This window comes from Rana temporaria, chromosome 4 (assembly GCF_905171775.1).
Source record: "Rana temporaria chromosome 4, aRanTem1.1, whole genome shotgun sequence".
Lineage (NCBI taxonomy): Eukaryota > Metazoa > Chordata > Amphibia > Anura > Ranidae > Rana > Rana temporaria.
In genome coordinates this window covers 147725552-147746457 of record NC_053492.1, presented here as the reverse complement: position 1 = coordinate 147746457, position 20906 = coordinate 147725552, and the positions used below count along the sequence as shown (strand labels likewise).

At 44.5% G+C, this 20906-nt stretch overlaps 2 protein-coding genes across 3 annotated transcripts in view; one reads left to right on the top strand and one right to left on the bottom strand.

The window, feature by feature from the left end:
- Positions 1–3222, top strand: part of ERICH6 (glutamate rich 6) — a 108684-nt gene extending 105462 nt beyond the window's left edge. For both annotated transcript variants that reach the window (XM_040349158.1, XM_040349159.1), the window contains 2 exons: positions 354–594; positions 2793–3222. In XM_040349158.1, the coding sequence (XP_040205092.1) occupies positions 354–594; positions 2793–3086 (535 nt within the window). In that variant the 3' untranslated portion in view covers positions 3087–3222. The remainder of the gene's footprint in view (positions 1–353; positions 595–2792) is intronic.
- A 12991-nt stretch (positions 3223–16213) lies between these two features.
- GPR119 (G protein-coupled receptor 119) lies at positions 16214–18508 on the bottom strand. The gene has a single exon (XM_040347456.1). The coding sequence runs from the start codon at positions 18165–18167 to the stop codon at positions 17154–17156; it is 1014 nt and encodes a 337-aa protein (XP_040203390.1). The 5' UTR covers positions 18168–18508; the 3' UTR covers positions 16214–17153.
- Between the last annotated feature and the right edge of the window lie 2398 nt (positions 18509–20906).

The following is a 20906-nucleotide window of genomic DNA, read 5'->3' as shown; positions in this document are numbered from 1 at the left end:
AGAGCTTTGGTCGAGAATCCCGACCGTGTGTATGCTCCATCGCAGTGTTTCCCATAGGAAAACTGCTGGGTTAAAAACCACCGGGAATCCCGGCGGGAAAGAGAGAGATGGTTCTCTTTTTTTTCCCCGGCGGTGGAGCATACACACGGCCGGTTTTCCCGGTCAAAAAAGCTCTTGTGGCAGTTTTCCCAAAAGGGGAAACCAGTCGTGTGTACGAGGCTTCAGTCTCCTCACCCACATGCCCATAACTATCCCATTCCGTTATCCTGCCACCACTCTTTGACAGTACAGGCATATTTTGTATCAAGCATGAAGAGTGTGTCACTGTTAAATTTGTGTCTTGAAATATCTAGGATTAATATAAATCCAGTGGGAGGACAGTATTTGGACAGTGCAGGCAGGAGAGTCAGAAGATGGAACTGGAAAAGCAGCGATTCCAGGCAACCCTGTGCTCAGTTCAAGCCAATCTTCATATCTTTGAATCTTCGAGTAGGTGTTCGAATAATTGCACAAGACAAGATCTATGTATCTTTTCTGGCTATGGGGAAGCAAGCCAAATTCAGCGTTGGAAGAAAAAAGCTAAAAAAGTCACAGGTAAGATGATGCTAATTGTAAAAACAATTGAACCACACACTATTATTATTATTATTTTTTCTTAGTGACCAGTGAGCATGGTACTTTTATTTCCTAATGTCCACAAAAAAACATAAAACAATTAAATGTTTTTTCTTTTTAAGCAACACAGACAGCTTTTCTTTCAGTCACTGTTAATGATAGGCTAGCCAGTCTTGTGCTGTAATTTACCTAATGCAGATGTAGCACCCTACTAGTTTAGAGTAGGCTTCTCTAATCAGTGGAGCAGGGTTTGATGTTTGCTGTTCAGTGTCTCACAGGCTGTTGTTCTGCTGCTTCCCATGTCTTCTGGATATTTCTGGAAGTATAGTGGGAGGGAGAGCTTATGAAGAGCCGCTCTTCTAAGGCCTTGTACACACGACGAGTTTCTCGGCAAAAACCAGCAAGAAACTTGCTGGGATTTTTTTTTTGCCAAGGAAACTGGTCGTGTGTACATTTTTCGACGAGGAAACTGTCGAGGATCCAGTCGAGCCAAAAAGAGAGCATGTCTTCTTTTTCCTCGACGGGAATGGAGAAACTTGCCTTGTCGAGTTCCTCGACAGCCTAACAAGGAAGTCGACGAGGAAAACGATGTGTTTCGCCCGTCGAGATCCTCGGTCGTGTGTACGAGGCTTCAGAGTGGAATCAACTATGACTGGCAAGAAAGGAAATAGAGAAGGCGCATATATATTATACAGTTTATTGGATGGACACAATTAAAAACACTTATGCCCCGTACACATGTGCGGTCCCAAGGGGAAAGCCGAGAACCTGCTCGTCAGTCTTTCCCCTACACATGGCCGGTTTTCCCAAAAGGAAAACTGCGATTGAGCTTTGGTCGGGAATCCCAGCCGTGTGTATGCTCCAACGCAGTTTTTCCCATAGGAAAACTGCAAAGAGCCACCGGGCGAAATTCTGCCGGTTTTCCTGGCGGGAAAAAAGAGAGCTGGTTCTCTTTTTTTGTCTGACGGTTTTTGGTCAGTTTTCCCTTAGGGAAAACTGCGAGGAGCATACACATGGCCGGGGTTAACGGCCAAAAGCTCTCCTCGCAGTTTTCCCATTGTGTGTGTGGGAGAGAAGAGAGAGCATCTTCTGCAACCCTCTGTGTGTATTCTTCCTGATTATTCCTGCAAGGGATTTAAATTTCATCTAGCTCAGAAGAGGGATTGACATATTGTTATAATCAATAACAAATTTGTATTCGGCCTGGTTCACACTGGTGCGTTTTGACATGCGATTTGGCATGTCAATTTGCATGTCAAAACGGCGGTATTTGCCGCAAATTGCCGGCAATGGCACCGTCCTAATCGGTGCGACGCCGCATCTGCGGCACTGCACCGATTTCAAAAAGTAGTTCCTGTACTACTTTTTGCGATTTCGGCCCCGCGATTTACATTGACATCTGTGCAGAAACCTGCACAGATATCTCTATAATCCCGGCCGAAATCGGGACTGCCAGCAGGATTGAATTCAGCTGAACTCGCACGGCTTCACTCCCACAGCCCAGTGTGAACCTGTTCATGTTTTAAAAAAGCAACATTTTCATCTTAAAAAATAATTCAAAAAAGAAAACAGACACCATACAAAAATAAAATAAAATTAAAAAAAAGCTCCAAACACCCACATCCTAGAAAAATGCTGTCTAAATTGCTGACATTTACCATGTATTTACCATTTACCGCATTTGGCCAAAGGTGCGGGGGCGCTGGTGACACTTGGAGCTGCTCGGGAACACTCCATTCCCGTGTGTCTCAGAGTGCACCCGAGCGGTCTCTGGCGCCCCCCCACCTCTGGCCACATGCGGTACTGCATACAATAGAAGTCACGGTGGAACAAATTTTCTGAGTTTCCATTGACTCCTATGGGGAAACTCGATTTGATGTACGAGTGCTTTGGAATACAAGCATTCTTCTGGAATTAATTATGCAGCTAATCCACATGAATTTTAAGATAGAAATGATGGGTAGAGTCATGTACTGTTTTTTATTTGTGTCCCCCTTTCTATGTCACTTTCCCATATACTCAGTTCAAATAGTACAGATATATTGTGATTTTCTCAGATTTTTCTTCATTATCCCCTCAATATAATTAGTGATAAATGTCACCAAATATAGATCATCAATGTAATACAATGACCTTATTATACTTCACTGTTCCATACTCTTATATTTCTTTGAAAGGTGGAAGACATTGAAATGGATAAACAAAGCATAACAACATCGCATTCTACAGCAGAAGATGAACTTATTCTCTTTGCAATCAAAATCAAGTTCCTCAGCGTACTGAATAAATGTTATGAGTGTTTGCATTCTCCATCGAAGAAACAATGGGACAAGGTCAAGCCTCCTTCCTTTCTGGTGGCTCAGGCACAGAAACTCATCTACCTCTGTAGTGCTTGTGACATTAGTACAGACGTCAGCGCCTCAGTCCAAGATACCCTCCGCAATTACGTGACTTGTGACCTCCTAACTTAGAACATGATTAGCCTTCATTCCATAACGTCTTCCTATAATTTATGTTGACCTTTTAATTTTTCATGAAATAAATCCGTGTCCTTTTCCCAGATATATCACTTACTCACTAATGATAAAAATGTAATTTAAAGCATAATTTCTGGTGGTAATTTTTGCATCACGTCATTATCATGTTAACTGTATATAAAAAAAACAAGGATTCTCAGGGAGGGTACAAAGATGACTTAATTGGGGTGCTACCATACCTTCATCATCTGCTCAGAAGTTGGGGCAGGGTGGTAACACCACAGAGAAAGTGGTACTTACCTCCATAGTGGCAGTGGCAAGTCAATCACAAAACTTACAAAAAAAGTATAACCAGTGTCTGGCTGAAGTTAAACTCCACTTTTGATGAGAAAAAAACATTCCCCTCTGGGTGATCTATGTACCGTATATACTCGAGTATAAGCCGAGGCCCTAATTTTACCACAAAAAAAAATGGGAAAACTTATTGACTCGAGTTTAAGCCTAGTGTGAGAATTTTTCACGTCGTTAAAGCCCACACACGACCATTTTTTACAACACGAAAAACGACAACGTTAAAAACATTGTTAAAAAATAGAGCTTGTTCGAATTTTCTTTTGCCCGTTTTTGTAGAACCCGAAAAATGCTCTGAAGCCCACACACGATAGTTTTTAATGACATTAAAAAAAAACTTCATTTTTTAGAACCCGAAAAATGATCGTGTGTACGCGGCATCACTCTATCCAAAAGAAAAAAAAAGTTTTTGACAATAGTTTTACTTTAACTCGTTACGGTGAATACCAGAGGTTTAGGTAAGCAGCACTGCCAAAGCAGGAGCCAACAGCATTGAACGTTGTAAAGTGCAATTCTGGGGTAAGAATTTTAAACAATAATTTAATGAAGAATGTTTATTTTATTGTGCTTTATGTTTTAAAGGATAAGTTCACTTTTTGGGGAAAAAAAATAAATGCAGATTTTTTTGCAGGTTTTGCGGGAGCCCGTAAAGCAGTGATGGGGAACCTTGGCACCACAGGTGTTTTGGAACTACATTTCCCATGATGCTCATGCACTCTGCAGTGTAGTGGAGCATCATGGGAAATGTAGTTTCAAAACATCTGGGGTGCCAAGGTTCCCCATCACTGCCGTAAAGCATTGCAGGTCTCCAGAAGATCTGCCGGTGTATCTGCTTGCCCGTACATCCCGTACAGGTAAGCAGATACAATCTGACAGGAAGCATGAGTAAACTACTTGGTAGTTTATTGGAAATCTGCGAGCCGACAGCTGCAAAGGCTGCTGGACCTTGTAGTTTTCCATGCACAGAGCCCGGTCAATCAGTGACACAGCCGGGCAGGCGAAGCCCCGCTCGGCCACGTTTTTTTAAATTGTGACGGCTATCGGGGAGGGAGAAGAACCCTGCTAGCTGTCACAACAGGGATCAGGGAGGTGGGGGGGGGGATGGGGTCCGTTCAGTACATGAAATACCCTGATCATGGGTGTAACATGTAACATTTTACGAAAGGTGAACTTATCCTTTAAGATAAAAAAAAATACAGTTTGAGGAAAACACAGGGTATCAAATCTCTTTTCTACTGACAGATTTAACTACTTGCTGACAGTTACCTTATTAGCAGATCACTAAAAAGCATCAAGTAATTAAAGGGTCACTAAAGGAATTTTTTTTTTTAGCTAAATAGCTTCCTTTACCTTACTGCAGTCCTGGTTTCATGTCCTCATTGTTTGTTTTTGCTTTGAAGTTGATGTAATTCTGCTGTGATCTCCACACTTCCTGCTTGTCTGTTTTCTTATAACCACAGTACTGGGAGCTTTCTCACGGTGGTAAAAGGCTGTCATTACTGTGTGTCTAAAACTTCCCAGAACCAATCAGATTCATTTTAAAAACAAAACACTACCCTGGATTTGTTTGTTTTTGTTCTGTGTGTCTCTACTTCACAGAAACATGAAGCCAGTTTAAAAGTGAAAGTGAAACTAGAGGCACATTATATGATTGATTTGTATCTACTTTTAATAATTTTTAAAAGGAATCAGTTAACTTTTATGTCTCTATACCCTGTAAACAGTCATTTCAGCAAAAAAAATGTTTTCCTTTAGTGACCCTTTAGCATTGCCTGTGTAGCCTTATCCCTCGCATCGTCTGCATTGTGTGTTAGAAAATGTTCTGTTCTCAATCAAAGTCTACCTTCTCAAATCCTCTGTGCCTGTCTGCAGCAATAGGATAGGGCTACACAAAGCATTCAATGTATTTGCAAAGTAGAGCTTTAACACTCACTGGCATTCACCACCCTGACATGAATGTGGTGCTAACGAGATAATTGTCAACAAGTGATTAACTTTCAGTAGCAAGGCAGGAGCTGTCTGTCCTGCCAATGAATTTGTATTCCTTTTGATTCAGTCATGAGATTTACATGGCACTGCCATATAGCAGTGCAGCCGGGGGACTTTTCTCTTCTGCAATTAAGCAACACAGCTAGGTCACCCCCCGGCCCCCCCAGCCTGTGAATGGATTGAGAGGGAGCAGCAATAAACTGATGAGATCATCTCTCTGCCCCGTCTTCCCACTGCATGTTCTTAGCAACACGTGAATACAGGACACGTGAATTTCCTCCCTTCCTCTCCTGCACTGTTGCTGTACAGAAACAATAAAAGAGGCTGAAATGTATTATTATTCATACTAGTTTTTAAAAATAAATATAACATTTCAATACTCTTAATGATCTGTCATTTTATTCTTGTTGCCCCGCAAAAAAAAAAAAAAGCCATAAGCCAAGCCTTTATAGGAGTGTTTGAGAAGAGACATGGTGAATGCCCACACACAGAGGCGGCTCTCTAATTAGGCAAATAAGGCGGTCGCCTAAGGCCTCGCACTCACAGGGGCCTCTTCAACTGCCTAATTGAAGAGCCGCCTTTGCTGACAACAATATGGCTGCCTGTGAGCTCCATTGTCAGGCAGTGGAGAGAGGAGGCAGAGCCGTGACTGTGTCTTGGGAAGAAGGCGGGGCCAGCGTTGTGTTGTCTGGGGGAGGAGACTCATTCCAGCATCCGGAGCAAAATGTTATCACAACGAAGGAGACATTGCGGGGGGAGGGGGGGTTGGGAGGTCCCAGTCCAGTGCCAATTCTCAGCCATGGTAGGTCGGGTGCTCCGCATCCTGACCTGATACTGCCTGCTGATTGGCTTCTCTGCTGCTTTCTCTCACTGAAGCCAGCACTGACACCAGCACAAAGATAGAGAGCACTGAGATAGGAAGCACTGACACCAGCACTTTAAAGCTCTAAAAAAAAAATGCAATTTATACAGTTAATTTTTTTTTATCGCTTGAATTATTTTTTCCCCATTATGGGCGTGAGTGGGGCCTCAAATCCAGGTTTTGCCTAAGGCCTCACAAAGCCTAGAGCCGCCTCTGCCCACACGTCATATTACTTTAGGTTTTCTTAGAAGAAAAGACCTAAAATGTGAAACAATAATACACTTTGTCACTTTATTTTATCAATGAATTTCTGTCAAACTGAAGAATATCTATAAAGTACAATTACTGACGCACAAATATTTGTCATCTTCATGTTGTAGCGCTTACTCCTGGAGGGGCCGCTGAGAATGTGCCCCCGTTCCCCTCACACCAACAATTCAGGCTTCAGTCTAGGGCAGTCGTTCTTAACACCTGTCCTCAGGACCCACTAAAGCCTCGTACACACGATCGGATTTTCCGATGGGAATTGTGTGATGATGACACTACTTAAAATCTGGTCTGTTAGTGGGTCCTGAGGACAAGAGTTGAGAATCACTGGTCTTGGGGATGTCTTTTTAGTTTTTTTTGCTGAAGAACTTCAACAGGAGCAGTGTTTAGGGCAAAATATCCAAAATCCAAAATAATCAGTAACAACAATAGGACACACCTCTCTAATCTTCCAAAGCAGCTTTTCTGGAAACAATGGGGAATGGCCAGTATATAGAAGCAGTCCTCAAAGCCACTTCTGGAAGTTCCTGTGTAGCACTTGTACAGCTAACAGTCCCCAAGATATAACAAGTTCCTTCTCCAGACAATGAACCCCAATGCAGTGTTCCCCAGCAAATGGAATCCTCAGGCAATCGTCTACAAGCCCTCAGCTCAGCAGCTGATGAGGCCCACACTGCAATTTCATGTTTGTCTGGCTATCTCTTAGGGACAATCTGCTCAAACCTCCTGCACATGTATCACCTCCCAGCTACCTTCTGAATGCCTAATTTCAGGGATTGGCTTGGCCATGTTAAATATTCAAATGATCCGTTGAATCTGCCAACCCTATGCTCTGGAAACTTCAGAGACAGGTGGGAGTACTAAAACTCCATCTCAGAGGCAGGTGGGAGTACTAAAACTCCATCTCAGAGGAAGGTGGGAGTACTAAAACTCCATCTCAGAGGAAGGTGGGAGTACTCAAACTCCATCTCAGAGGAAGGTGGGAGTTCTCAAACTCCATCTCAGAGGAAGGTGGGAGTTCTCAAACTCCATCTCAGAGGAAGGTGGGAGTTCTCAAACTCCATCTCAGAGGAAGGTGGGAGTACTAAAACTCCATCTCAGAGGCAGGTGGAAGTACTAAAACTCCATCTCAGAGGAAGGTGGGAGTACTAAAACTCCATCTCAGAGGCAGGTGGAAGTACTAAAACTCCATCTCAGACGCAGGTGGGAGTACTAAAACTCCATCTCAGAGGCAGGTGGAAGTACTAAAACTCCATCTCAGAGGCAGGTGGAAGTACTAAAACTCCATCTCAGAGACAGGTGGGAGTACTAAAACTCCATCTCAGAGGCAGGTGGGAGTACTAAAACTCCATCTCAGAGGAAGGTGGGAGTACTAAAACTCCATCTCAGAGGCAGGTGGAAGTACTAAAACTCCATCTCAGAGGCAGGTGGGAGTACTAAAACTCCATCTCAGAGGCAGGTGGAAGTACTAAAACTCCATCTCAGAGGCAGGTGGAAGTACTAAAACTCCATCTCAGAGGAAGGTGGGAGTACTAAAACTCCATCTCAGAGGCAGGTGGGAGTACTAAAACTCCATCTCAGAGGAAGGTGGGAGTACTAAAACTCCATCTCAGAGAAAGGTGGGAGTACTAAAACTCCATCTCAGAGGAAGGTGGGAGTTCTCAAACTCCATCTCAGAGGCAGGTGGGAGTACTAAAACTCCATCTCAGAGGAAGGTGGGAGTACTAAAACTCCATCTCAGAGGCAGGTGGGAGTACTAAAACTCCATCTCAGAGGCAGGTGGGAGTACTAAAACTCCATCTCAGAGGCAGGTGGGAGTACTAAAACTCCATTTCAGAGGCAGGTGGGAGTACTAAAACTCCATCTCAGAGGCAGGTGGGAGTTCTCAAACTCCATCTCAGAGGCAGGTGGGAGTTCTCAAACTCCATCTCAGAGGCAGGTGGGAGTACTAAAACTCCATCTCAGAGGCAGGTGGGAGTACTAAAACTCCATCTCAGAGGCAGGTGGGAGTACTAAAACTCCATCTCAGAGGAAGGTGGGAGTACTAAAACTCCATCTCAGAGGCAGGTGGGAGTACTAAAACTCCATCTCAGAGGAAGGTGGGAGTACTAAAACTCCATCTCAGAGGCAGGTGGGAGTACTAAAACTCCATCTCAGAGGAAGGTGGGAGTACTAAAACTCCATCTCAGAGGAAGGTGGGAGTACTAAAACTCCATCTCAGAGGAAGGTGGGAGTACTAAAACTGTTCATGAAACCTTGAACAGACCAACACACTCAATCACTGCTTCATTCACTACAGTGGAACCCAAACAATCTAAATTTACCTAACTAGATGAGGGTGTTACATTCACTGGGCTGGATTCAGATAGAATGGTCTATCTGTCCGCCCGGCGTAACGTATCTCAGATACGTTACGCAGCCGTAATTTAGGCCGCAAGTTCTGTATTCAGAAACAACTTGCGCCCTTAGTTACGGCGGCGTAATGTATCTGCGTAAGCCCGTCTAATTCAAATGGGGATGTTATGGGCGTGTATTATTTAAGGTTAGGATGACCCCGCGTTTTTGACGCATTTGACGCATCCGCCGTTCGTGAAATATCCCAGTGTGCATTGCTCCAAAGTACGCCGCAAGGACGTATTGGATTCGACGTGAACGTAAATGACGTCCAGCCCTATTCGCGAAAGACTTACGCAAACGACGTAAAATTTTCAAAACTCTGCGCGGGAACGACGTCCATACTTAACATTAGCTACGCCTCATATAGCAGGGGTAACTATACGCCGAAAAAAGCCTAACGTAAACGAGGTAAAAAAATGCGCCGGCGGGACGTACGTTTCTGAATCAGCGTAAATACCTAATTAGCATATTCCTTGCGTAACTATACGGAAGCGCCACCTAGCGGCCAGCGTCAATATGCAGCCGAAGATACTTACACCAGTCGGATCTTAGGGAAATCTATGCGTAACTGATTCTCTAAATCAGGCGCATAGATACGACCACGCACACTCAGAGATACGATGGCGTATCCTGAGATACGCCGTCGTATCTCCGTTCTGAATCCAGCCCACTAGCATCTTCTCTAACAGCACAATGCTGAAGCACTGAGGGTAGTGATGGGCATCAGAAAAAGCTCTGCAGAGCTGTTAAAAGCTTTTCCTTTATTCTGTGTATTGTGCTATAACTATGAGGGTGGAAATAACATGGATAACACATCCGATTGATGTCTTCTTTTCACATTGCCACCTGGTAGCCCCTTAAATGTGCTATAATGCTGAGAGGCAATGTAATCAATATCACATGACCCTTAAGGATTGACAGTCACATGATTAGAAGCCCATTCAGAGAGCCGTCTGGGTGCGTGCAATGTGTTGGGAGCACACAGTTACGCTTGATTCAAGCTAATGCATTTTTTGATGCTTTTTGCAGAAATGCAGGGATTTTTTTAATATGGGTTCCTGTGGAACACGTTTACATCAATGCATTTTTATGCCTCTGTGTCGCTCGTCCTCCCTCCCTTTCCTGGCCATGCTGGGCTGCATGCTCGCATAAGGGTCTGGTATGTATTTTCGGGGGGGACCCTACATCATATTTTTTTTAAATTTGGTGTGGCGGTGTCCCCTTCAAAACAGTTTGTATGCTCGGACATTGAGAGTCAGGACGCCCACTAACGCACAGCTTCTTTCTCTATCTGCAACGTAGAGAGCGTCCTGACTCTCCTGTAGTCTAAGGGAGGGGGAGAGCACGACACTCCACACCAGGGAGAAAGCCTCCCATTACTGTGTGGAGTTACAGACAGAAGAACAGGAAGTGAGGATTTCTCAGAAGAAATAAGGACATTTAAAAGCAAAATCGAAGAATGAGGTAAGTGCAGAAGGACTGCACTAAGGTAAAGGAAGCTATTTAGGAAAAAAAATTACCTTTGCAACCACTTTAAAACGGAAAGATCGCGGTTTAATCAATTTAGTTTTGATTTCTATTCATTTATTTTTTCTTACACAACGTGCTGCTCCTTATCAATACTCACCTGTTTAATTACTTTAATTACTCTAGTTGTTGTTACTCATTATCTATCCACTTTGCGTTGGTTCTGGGTTTTTTAACCCCTCATTCACATTTTAAGACTCGATACACATCTATGAATGTTGCTTTTGAGCGTTTCTGAAGTGCTTTTTGCGGTGCTTGCTGTGTTTTTGGACACAAAAAACTGCCGGCTAAACAAATTCGCAAATAAAACGGTCTTGTATGTATTTGGAGGGGACACCCTCAAAAAAAAAAAAATTGTCGGCAATTCTTTTTTTTACAATCAGCGGGGAAGCCCGCTGACAGCTGATGACTCATCAGTTGTTAAAGGGGTTTTAAAGGAAAACATTTTGTTTTTCATAATAAGCATCCTTTACCTGCAGACATTCCTCTTTTCACTTCCTCATTGTTTGTTTTTTGCTCAGAAGTTGCTCTATTTCTTCTCTGTTCTGTTCACTTCCTGCTTGTCTGATTTTACTGACCACCGTGACGGGAGGGTTTACTGCGGTGGTCAGTGACGTGCTCACCCCCTCCTGGGAACTACATCTGTGCGGCAGGACGCTCTCTACGTGTTAGAGACCTCAAGGAGGTGTGAATTACTGGGCGTGCCGCAATTCATACTGGGAAATGTAGTTCTTACATGAACGAGCGATGCAAACCAGGAGGTGAATGAGAGAACAGAAACTAGAATGCCGGAGGTGATATGGATGAAGGAATTTAATAGATATTTACTCGTTTTTTAACAGAATCATTACACTATTCTGTCTGTCTACCTTGCAGACATTAATTTTAGGCCAAATTTTTTTTTCCTTTAAGGACAAGGCGGCCTTACCAACCAGTTATATACAGTGAATGTACAGCTTAAAAAAAAAAATGCAAATCGCGTAAAAATGCGGTACCTACGTTTCGGATGCGGGTCCATTGAAGTCTATTACATGCAAAACGACCCTTTGCAAAAACGAAGAAGCACAAAAATGCATTGATGTGAACGTGTTCCATAGCGACTCATGTTAAAAAAAAAAAATTCCCTGCATTTCTGCAAAAACGCATTGGTGTGAATCGAGCCTAAGGCTAGGTTCACACTGCTGAGAATTCTATTGCGAATTTGAGCCGTTGCGATTTCTCGAATTCGCAAGTCATTTAAATGACATAGTTTAACATTAGTGGCGTTCACATCAATGCGTTGCGAATGTTAGCTGGGGGAAAAAAGGGTCCTGTGTGAGTTTGAACCGTGTGCGATGCGAATTCAGCTCTATAGACTGGCATTCCCTGAAATCGCACCAAATTTGCGGCAAAAAAGCAGTAAAGCCCAATTTCTTTGTGGCTGATGTATGCGTTATGTGGTCAGAAGGAGGTTGATAATTTTGTAGTCTCAAATGAAACTGTTGGAGATAGGTAGGTAGGTACAATGATCCTGTTGGTTGTTTTTGCAATTAAAAACTAGTTGCCAAAAAAAGGTCTGTATGTAAAGTGAGCATAATTCATTTATTTATTGGCCAGATTCAAAAATAACATGTATGATACAGTCAGGGCTGGTTCAAACCGCGAAAATGCATGCCATTGGAAACCATATAACCTTCTTTCTGTGCATTTTTGATGCAGGAAAAAAACACACTGGACTGAATGTGGTGTGAGCTGACCCTCAGGACTGGTTCACACTACAAAAATGCACACCAGATTTGTTCCGGAAGTGTTTCTGCATTGGTGTTTTCATTGTCCATGTGTTTTTAATACATTTTTGGTGCGTTCCGGTGCATTTTTGATGCTATTCCAGATGCTTTTTTCTTCCTGTTTTTTCTCCATTGTACTGCTTTTATGATGTAATTTGAATGCATTCCAGTGCACTCCGGTGCATTTTTGATGCATTTTAGCACCTGTTCACACCATCTGCAGTCCAGTGTGTTTTTTTCGGCATCAAAAACGCATGGAAAGTGGGTTATATGGATTCCAATGGCATAGTTCACACCGGTGCGGTCAGTTCCAGTGTTTTCCAGTTCTAAAAAAAAAAAAGTAGCACATGCTGCATTTTTCCTGCACTGGAATGCCGTAAAATGCATTAAAAATGGACTGTAATGCACTGGAACGCACCAAAAATGCACCGGACCCCAGTACAGTGGGGGAAAAAAAACAGGAAGAAAATTAAAAAAGCATCTGAAATGCATCCAGAAAAGCATTAAAAACGCATTAAAAATTCCCATGCAGAAACACATCCAGACGAGATCTTAGGTGCGTTTTTGTGGTGTGAACCAGTCTTGAGGGTCAGTTCACCCCACATGCAGTCCAGTGCGTTTTTATAAAACGCACAGAAAGTAGGTTATATGGTTTCCAGTGGCATAGTTCACATCAGTGCAGTCAGTTCCAGGGCTTTCCAATTGCAGGAAAAAAAAGAATATGCTGCATTTTTCCTACACTGAACTGTACTGTACCGCAGTAAAATGCATCACAAATGCACTGGAACGCATTAAAAATGCACCAGACCCCAGTACAGTGGGGGAAAAAATAAGATAAAGGCATCTGGAAAGGAATCTGGAAATGCAGCAAAAACGCACTGTAACGCATTAAAAACACACACGCAGAAACACATCCGGATTGGATCTGGAGTGCGTTGTGGTGTAAACCAACCCTTACTGCATTCAGCGCAGGAAAAATGCAGCATGTTCTACTTTTTTTCTGCAATTGAAACGCCCTGGAACTGACTGCACTGGTCTGAACTAATATGAGGTCAAATCCAAACACTTTCAATTTGTGTGCAATCAGGCAGGTCCCTTGTACTACATAGTTGAAGGTAAATCTTTGAATAGGAAAATTGTATGGTGTATGGCCAGCTTAATAGTGTATGGCTAGCTTAAAGCAGTATTAAACCGAAAAGCAAACAAGCTTACCAATTTTTAGATGTGATGGCTGTATTCGTTTTTTTTAGGCTTTTTTTTTCTTCGATTAACATCTGGTGATCTAGCCAGCACGTTTGTTGTTTTTCAAAAGCACAAGCTCTCTAGCAGAATGTATCAGTTTACATGGATGAGACAAACCACTTAACACTGGTTGTACTGGTTGTATCTCACTAATACAGGAGGTGTGTTACTGTCCAGATCATCAGGTAAAAAAAGAGGGAAAGCCAAAGAAAAGAAAACTGACGCAGCCACCACATCTAATGACTGGTAATGATTGCAATATAATACATTTTCGGTTTCGGGTTTAGTACCGCTTTAAGACAGGAAATGTGTTACCATCTGGATCACCAAGTGTAAATAAAGCAAAAAAAAAAAGAAATCTAATGCATCATGACATTTAAGGACTTTAAAATGTTACTAAACCTACAACAGTAAATCTGTATATGCAGTAAAGCATGCTTGTTATACTCACTGTGGAACACAAGGGGTTAATCCTGTGCATAATGACCTCCTGACACTGCTGATCACAGATTGAGGTAAAGAGACAATCAGCAGCTCTTTACCATGTGATCAGCTGTGTCCAATCACAGCTGATCACAGATCACATTAGCCGGTTATCTGCACTTCTTTCCTCAAGCTGACAGCATAAGGAGAGGAGAAAAGAGCCTATAACAGTTTTTTGTAACAGGGACTTGTACACTGATAATCAGGGCACTGACTAGTGTCCTGATTATCAGTGCAGTCCCAACAGTACCCACCAGTGCTGCTAATCAGTGCCCACCAGTGCCTCCTCATCAGTGCCCACCAGTGTTGCCTCATCGGTGCCCATCAGTGCAGCCTATCAGTGCCTCCTCATCAGTGTCCACCAATGCTGCCTCATCAGTGCCCCCTCATCAGTGCCCACCAGTGCTGCCTCATCAGTGCAGCCTATCAGTGCCAATCAATGCTCATCAGTGCCCACCAGTGCAGCCAATCAAAGCTCATCAGTGCCGCCTCATCAGTGCCCATTAGTGCAGCTAATCAATGCCCATCAGTGCCACCTCCTCGGCGCACATTAGTGAAGGAGAAAAATGTTCAAAATTTTAGGTCTTTGTTTATTTAGCATTTAACCATGATACAAATGTCATATGGGTACAGTGTATGATGACCGTGCGATTTTCATTCAAAGTGTGACAGAGCTGAAGGCTTAAAATTGGCCTGGGCATGAAGGGGTAAATGTACCCAGTAGGCAAGTGGTTAAATACTGATAAATGATGTACAGTGAATCCCAGCGACCATCATACTTGTCATCTTACCCTAATCCCTCAATGCAGTCCTGGGCTTTGTAGTTGGCTCCCTGGCATTTTTCCTGCATTCCTGAGATTTAAACTCTCCATATTTACAGGGACTAAAATGACACGAGCTCTAAAATGACACGCGCTCATCTTCTACCATAACTCCAGAGAAAGAAAGAAACAGACCAGCCACTCACCTATCATTATACTCTGAGCTTTTTTAGGAAAAGAATATAACATTTATTTGACATTTTCAGACACTTGTAAATAACGGGGTATACATTGACAATATCAGGACAATTTTGTGCATGATCCTATAAACCACATTTGCCTCAAAAGTGTGAATTAATAAAACAACATCCTGAGATTGTAGGAAAACCTGGAATCGCCAACATTGTTTGCGAGACGTTTGAACATACAGTAGCATTCTAACCCAACCCACAAACAGCCCCTGAATCTGTAACGCTATACTGGCCATACACTATACGAAAAATCGCCCAATAATTCGGTCATTTGGCCAGTTTGTTCGTTTTTCGGACAGTTAGGCTTCATTTCCACTGGCGTTTTTACAGCCACTTGTGTTAGCCTTTTTTACAGCTTAAAAACGCCTGTCCATGTTTATTTTGCGCGTTTTTGAGCGTTTTTTAACAACTGGCGTCTTTACAGCTCTACTCTGGAGCTTCAGAACGCCCTGGTCCCGCGTTTTTTTTACAGCTCAAAAACGCCTATGCCATTTGCAGCTCAAAAACGCCTATGTGGGCATGATGCCATAGAATAACATGGACAGGCGTTTTTAAGCTGTAAAAAACGCTCAGAAAAGTGGCTGTAAAAACGTCAGTGGAAATGAAGCCTTAATGGGCACAAAGTCAAAAATAGTTGGGATGTTTTTGAGCCGAAAAAAACTAAGGACAAGTTTGGAAATTTTCTTTCGGAACGAATGATAAATTGAATGGTTAATGTGCTTCCCGTCTGAACTGTCTGCACTAGGTATATGTAAAAAAATGAACAAAATATGCATTCATTTATGTTCAATAAACGATCTATCATTCCATGATGGCACTATCGTTTTCTCTCATGGCCAAATAGGTTCGGCCGATTTTTCATATAGTGTATGGCCAGCATAAGACCCCTTTCACACTGGGGCGGGACGTGCGGTGGCGGTATAGCGCCGCTAAAAATAGCGTCGGAATTCGGCTGCTAGCGGTGCGGTATTAACCCCCGCTAGCGGCCGATAAAGGGTTAATACCGCCCGCAATGCGCCTCTGCAGAGGCGCATTGCGGGCGGTATTACCGCGGTTTCCCATTGTTTTAAATGGGAAGGAGCGGTATACACACCGCTCCTCTCACCGCTCTAAAGATGCTGCTTGCAGGAGATTTTTTTTCTCTCCTTCCAGCGCATCGCCTCAGTGTGAAAGCCCTCCGGCTTTCACATTGAGGTTGCTGGGCAGGAGTTTTTCAGGTGGTATAGCAGCGCTATTTTTAGCGCTGTCCCGCCTGAAAAACTCTTCTGTGTGAAAGGGGTCTAAGCCTGATCATTGCTGTAGCCTACTGAAGACAGGTGGTCTTGTGTAATAAATCAAAGAGCAAGATGTGGTAACACATAGAAACCAGTCACCATTCTTCTTCCAATGATCTGACTATAGTAAACTGAACTCTGGTTACTATGGATTCTCGCACTTTGCACACTATCATTGCTCTTTCCATTGCTTTGTTAAATAAAGCAGAATGAGAGTTTCTAGCACCTGGGCAAACAATAAAAACACTATAGAAAAAAAAACAAGCTGACAGTTCCATCTGTTACAGAGCTTAGGCTCTGTTTCCACTACTGCGAGTTGTTATGCAACTTGACACATGTGAAGTCGCATTACAAGTCAAAACCCATGCACTGTATTTCAATGGTCCCCGTTCTAATTGGTGCGACTCAAGTCACAGTGACTCCCTACTTCAGTGTGACTTGTTTTCACATGGTTGCATGACATTGCATCAAAAATCGCATTGCAAAGTCGCACTGTAAATCGTGCGACTTTGGTGTTGCAATAGAGGAAATAGGGATGTGGGAGTGCTGAGATTTGTTGTTCCACCTTAGATTCCCAAAGCCTACAACAGTACTACAAAGATGTATCCTAGTGAAGAGAGTACTTAGGCAGCTGGAATAGGCAATGTACCTGCAATGAAAGCAAAACCATACCCCAGCTTGACTGCTGTATTCAAAATTCAAGGGCGGTGCTCTGGCTGGGATGTTCAATCCCCAATATAGACAATCCGTAGCAATTGAAGCTGCCCACCCTGTGTACTCTTTAAGATGGATCTTTATTGGCTACATATAAAATGACACACCCCTAACGCGTTTCGGCTAATGCAGCCTTCCTCATAGCCGAGTGTACCTGCAATGTTTTCTGCTACACCTTCACTCTTTGATCATGTCTCCAGAACCACCGAATAGTGACACATCATGAACACTGTCCACAGAAGTCTCCTTAGGTGTCCCAATGTTGGTGAACTGAACCAAGGCTAGAATCTGGGGCTTTACTTTCCTACTTCTACAGACAAAGTGTTTGTAGAAATAGCGTCTGATGTCTCTGCAATAGAAAGTATAGATGAGAGGGTTCAAAAGGGAATTGGCCTCCCCTAAAACAAACAGAATATCCTTGAGCAGGTCCACCAGTTTGCATGATGTGCAGGTGGCTTGAACAATTCCAGTGATGTAGTAGGGGCCCCAGGACAAGGTGAAGCAGATAATGACTATAAGAACAGTCCTAGCAGCCTTAAAGTTGGATGAGTGGGCTGGATGGTTGTTAGAAAGCCCACTAATGGCCCGGCTCCTCTGAATACGCCTATGGTGGGCATAAGCAATCCTGCCCACTGCTGTATGAAGACACACAATAGTAAATAAGGCTGGCAGGAAAATAATGAAGCATAAAATGTACAGATAGTCGCTTTTGGCCGCATAAAACAGCCCGCAGACGCCAGTGTAGTTATTGTGCTGCAGTGATGGGGTTATCAGAGGCATGTGCCCAACAAAGAAGGAGACCAACCACAGGACTGCTAGAGAAATGCCAATGCACTTATTATTCATGATCTTCAGGTAATACAGAGGCATTCTAACTGCCAGATACCTGTCTAGAGATATCAGGAGAAGGGTGAGCATGGATCCAATACAAGGAGTGACTGTGAAGCACAATCTCAGCAGGCAAAAGAATAAATTCTTATCAAATTCTTCATCAAAGACATCATCCAGAGTTTCCAGGATGCACATGAGTCCCACCAGAAGGTCCGCAGCAGCCAGATTGAGTATGAAAATGTAACTCTTGCAGTGCTTCTTCTTGAGGAGATTGGAGAGGATGATGATGACCAGAATGTTGGCAATGGGGATGAGGATACTGAGTAGGATGTGCAAAGCAGCATAGACAGCGTTGGACATCTTTTGGCAAATGGATGAGGACAGTTGTGCCCAGGAAATCACTAAGATCTTCTCCTTATCCTTGTCATCTGGGGTCTTTCTGCAGCTGGCATCCTCCAGACCAACACTTGCTACTCCAGAGTACCTGGCACCTGAGCACAAGTCTGCCAGGCTCCATTGGATGAGTCTCTGTGCACCAGGCTTGTGTGTGTCCCTTTACTTTCTAGCATAGCAGTAGAGAGCAGCACGATATAGTCAATGGAGAGGAGTGGCTTGCTTAAATGGAAATCTGCTTCAGCTCGCCCTTTTCCTGACGCAGTCACAGCAGATAGAGAGAAGGCCCCCGCTAATAAACACAAATTAATCCCTCCTGGGGGAGAGGAGTGACAGCAGACTATACACACAGTGATATAATCAGGGAGATGAATGATTCCTGCGTACACCTTCCCATATAAAGCTCAGCTCACACTTGTGAAACAATGTCAAACATGCACGTCTTCTACTGACACCTATTTCAGCACTGCGGACAGCGCCAAGGATCTCACACCGATCCCCAACTCACTCACTGCACTGTAAAGTCACCCACGGGGTTCCCCAATTCATTCACCGAACTGTACAGCCATCCCTGAGGTTTCCCAACTCACTTACCACACTGTACAGCAATCACAGGGTTCCCCAATTCATTCACCGAACTATACAGCCATCCCTGGGGTTTCCCAACTCACTTACCGCACTGTACAGCCATCACAGGGTTCCCCAACTCACTCACTGCACTGTAAAGTCACCCACAGGGTTCCCCAATTCATTCATCGAACTATACAGCCATCCCTGAGGTTTCCCAACTCACTTACCGCACTGTACAGCAATCACGGGGTTCCCCAATTCATTCACCGAACTGTACAGCTATACCGGGGTTCCCCAACTCACTCACCGCACTGTACAGCCATCACCGGGGTTCCCCAATTCATTCACCGAACTGTACAGACATCACGGGGTTCCCTAATTCATTCACCGAACTGTACAGCTATTCCGGGGTTCCCCAACTCACTCACCGCACTGTACAGCCATCACGGGGTTCCCCAATTCATTCACCGAGCTGTACAGCCATCACGGGGTTCCCCAACTCACTCACCGCACTGTACAGCCATCACCGGGGTTCCCCAACTCACTCACCGCACTGTACAGCCATCACGGGGTTCCCCAATTCATTCACCGAACTGTACAGCTATACCGGGGTTCCCCAACTCACTCACCGCACTGTACAGCCACCACCGGGTTCCCCAATTCATTCACCGCACTGTACAGCAATCCCCGGGGTTCCCCAATTCATTCACCAAGATTTACAGCCATCCCCGGGGTTCCCCAACTCACTCACCGCACTGTACAGCTATCCCCGGGGGTTCCCCAATTCATTCACTGCACATTCCCCCCCGGGGTTCCCCAATTCATTCACCGAACTGTACAACCATCCCCGGGGTTCCCGAATTCATTCACCGAACTGTACAGCCATCCCTGGGGTTTCCCAACTCACTCACTGTACAGCCATCACCGGGCTTCCCCAATTCATTCACCGAACTGTACAGCCATCCCTGGGGTTCCCCTACTCACTCACCGCACTGTACAGCCATCCCCCGGATTCCCCAATTCACTCACTGCACTGTACAGCCATCCCCGGGGTTCCCCAGTTCATTCACCGCACTGTAAAGTCCCCCCCGGGGGTTCCCCAACTCACTTACCGCACTGTACAGCCACCACCGGGTTCCCCAATTCATTCACCGCACTGTACAGCAATCCCCGGGGTTCCCCAATTCATTCACCGCACTGTTCAGTCCCCCCCGGGGTTCCCCTCACTCACAAACTGTACAGCCATCCCCGGGGAACCTCAGGGTTCCTCTACTCACTCACCGCACTGTACAGCCATCCCCGGGGTTCCCCAAATCATTCACTGCACTGTACAGTCCCCCCCGGGGTTCCCCAATTCATTCACCGAAATGTACAGTCATTCCCGGGGTTCCCCAACTCACTCACCGCACTGTACAGCCATCCCCAGGGTCCCCCAATTCATTCACCGCACTGTACAGCCCCCCCCGGGGTTCCCCTCACTCACTAACTGTACAGCCATCCCCGGGGTTCCCCAATTCATTCACCATGCTGTACAGCAACCCCGGGGTTTCCCCAACTCACTCACCGCACTGTACAGCAACCCCTGGGGTTCCCCAATTCACTCACCGCACTGTACAGCCATCCCTGGGATTCCCCAACTCACTCACCGCACTGTACAGTCATCCCGGGGTTCCCCAATTCATTCACCACAATGTACAGCAACCCCTGGGGGTTCCCCAACTCACTCCCTGCACTGCTTGTGATCTCATGTTTTTTTTTTTTTTTTAGAAAGCCAGATCTCCAAAATAATTTTTTGTACTCCACATAATTTTTTTTTCTCAAGTTATCACAACAAGGGGCCAGATTCACGTACCTGGGCGCATCTTTGTGCGGGCGTAGCGTATCCTATTTACGCTACGCCGCCGCAACTTAGACATGCAAGTACAGTATTCACAAAGCACTTGCTCCGTAAGTTGCGGCAGCGTAGCGTAAATTGGCCGGCATAAGCCCGCCTAATTCAAAGTAGGCTGGTAGGGGGCGTGTTGTATGGAAATGAATCGTGACCCCACGTAAATGACGAGCCTAACGAACGACGCATGCGTGCGCATGCTCAGTATCACGTCAAATTTTCTCCCTAAGTTACACCAGCTCAATACT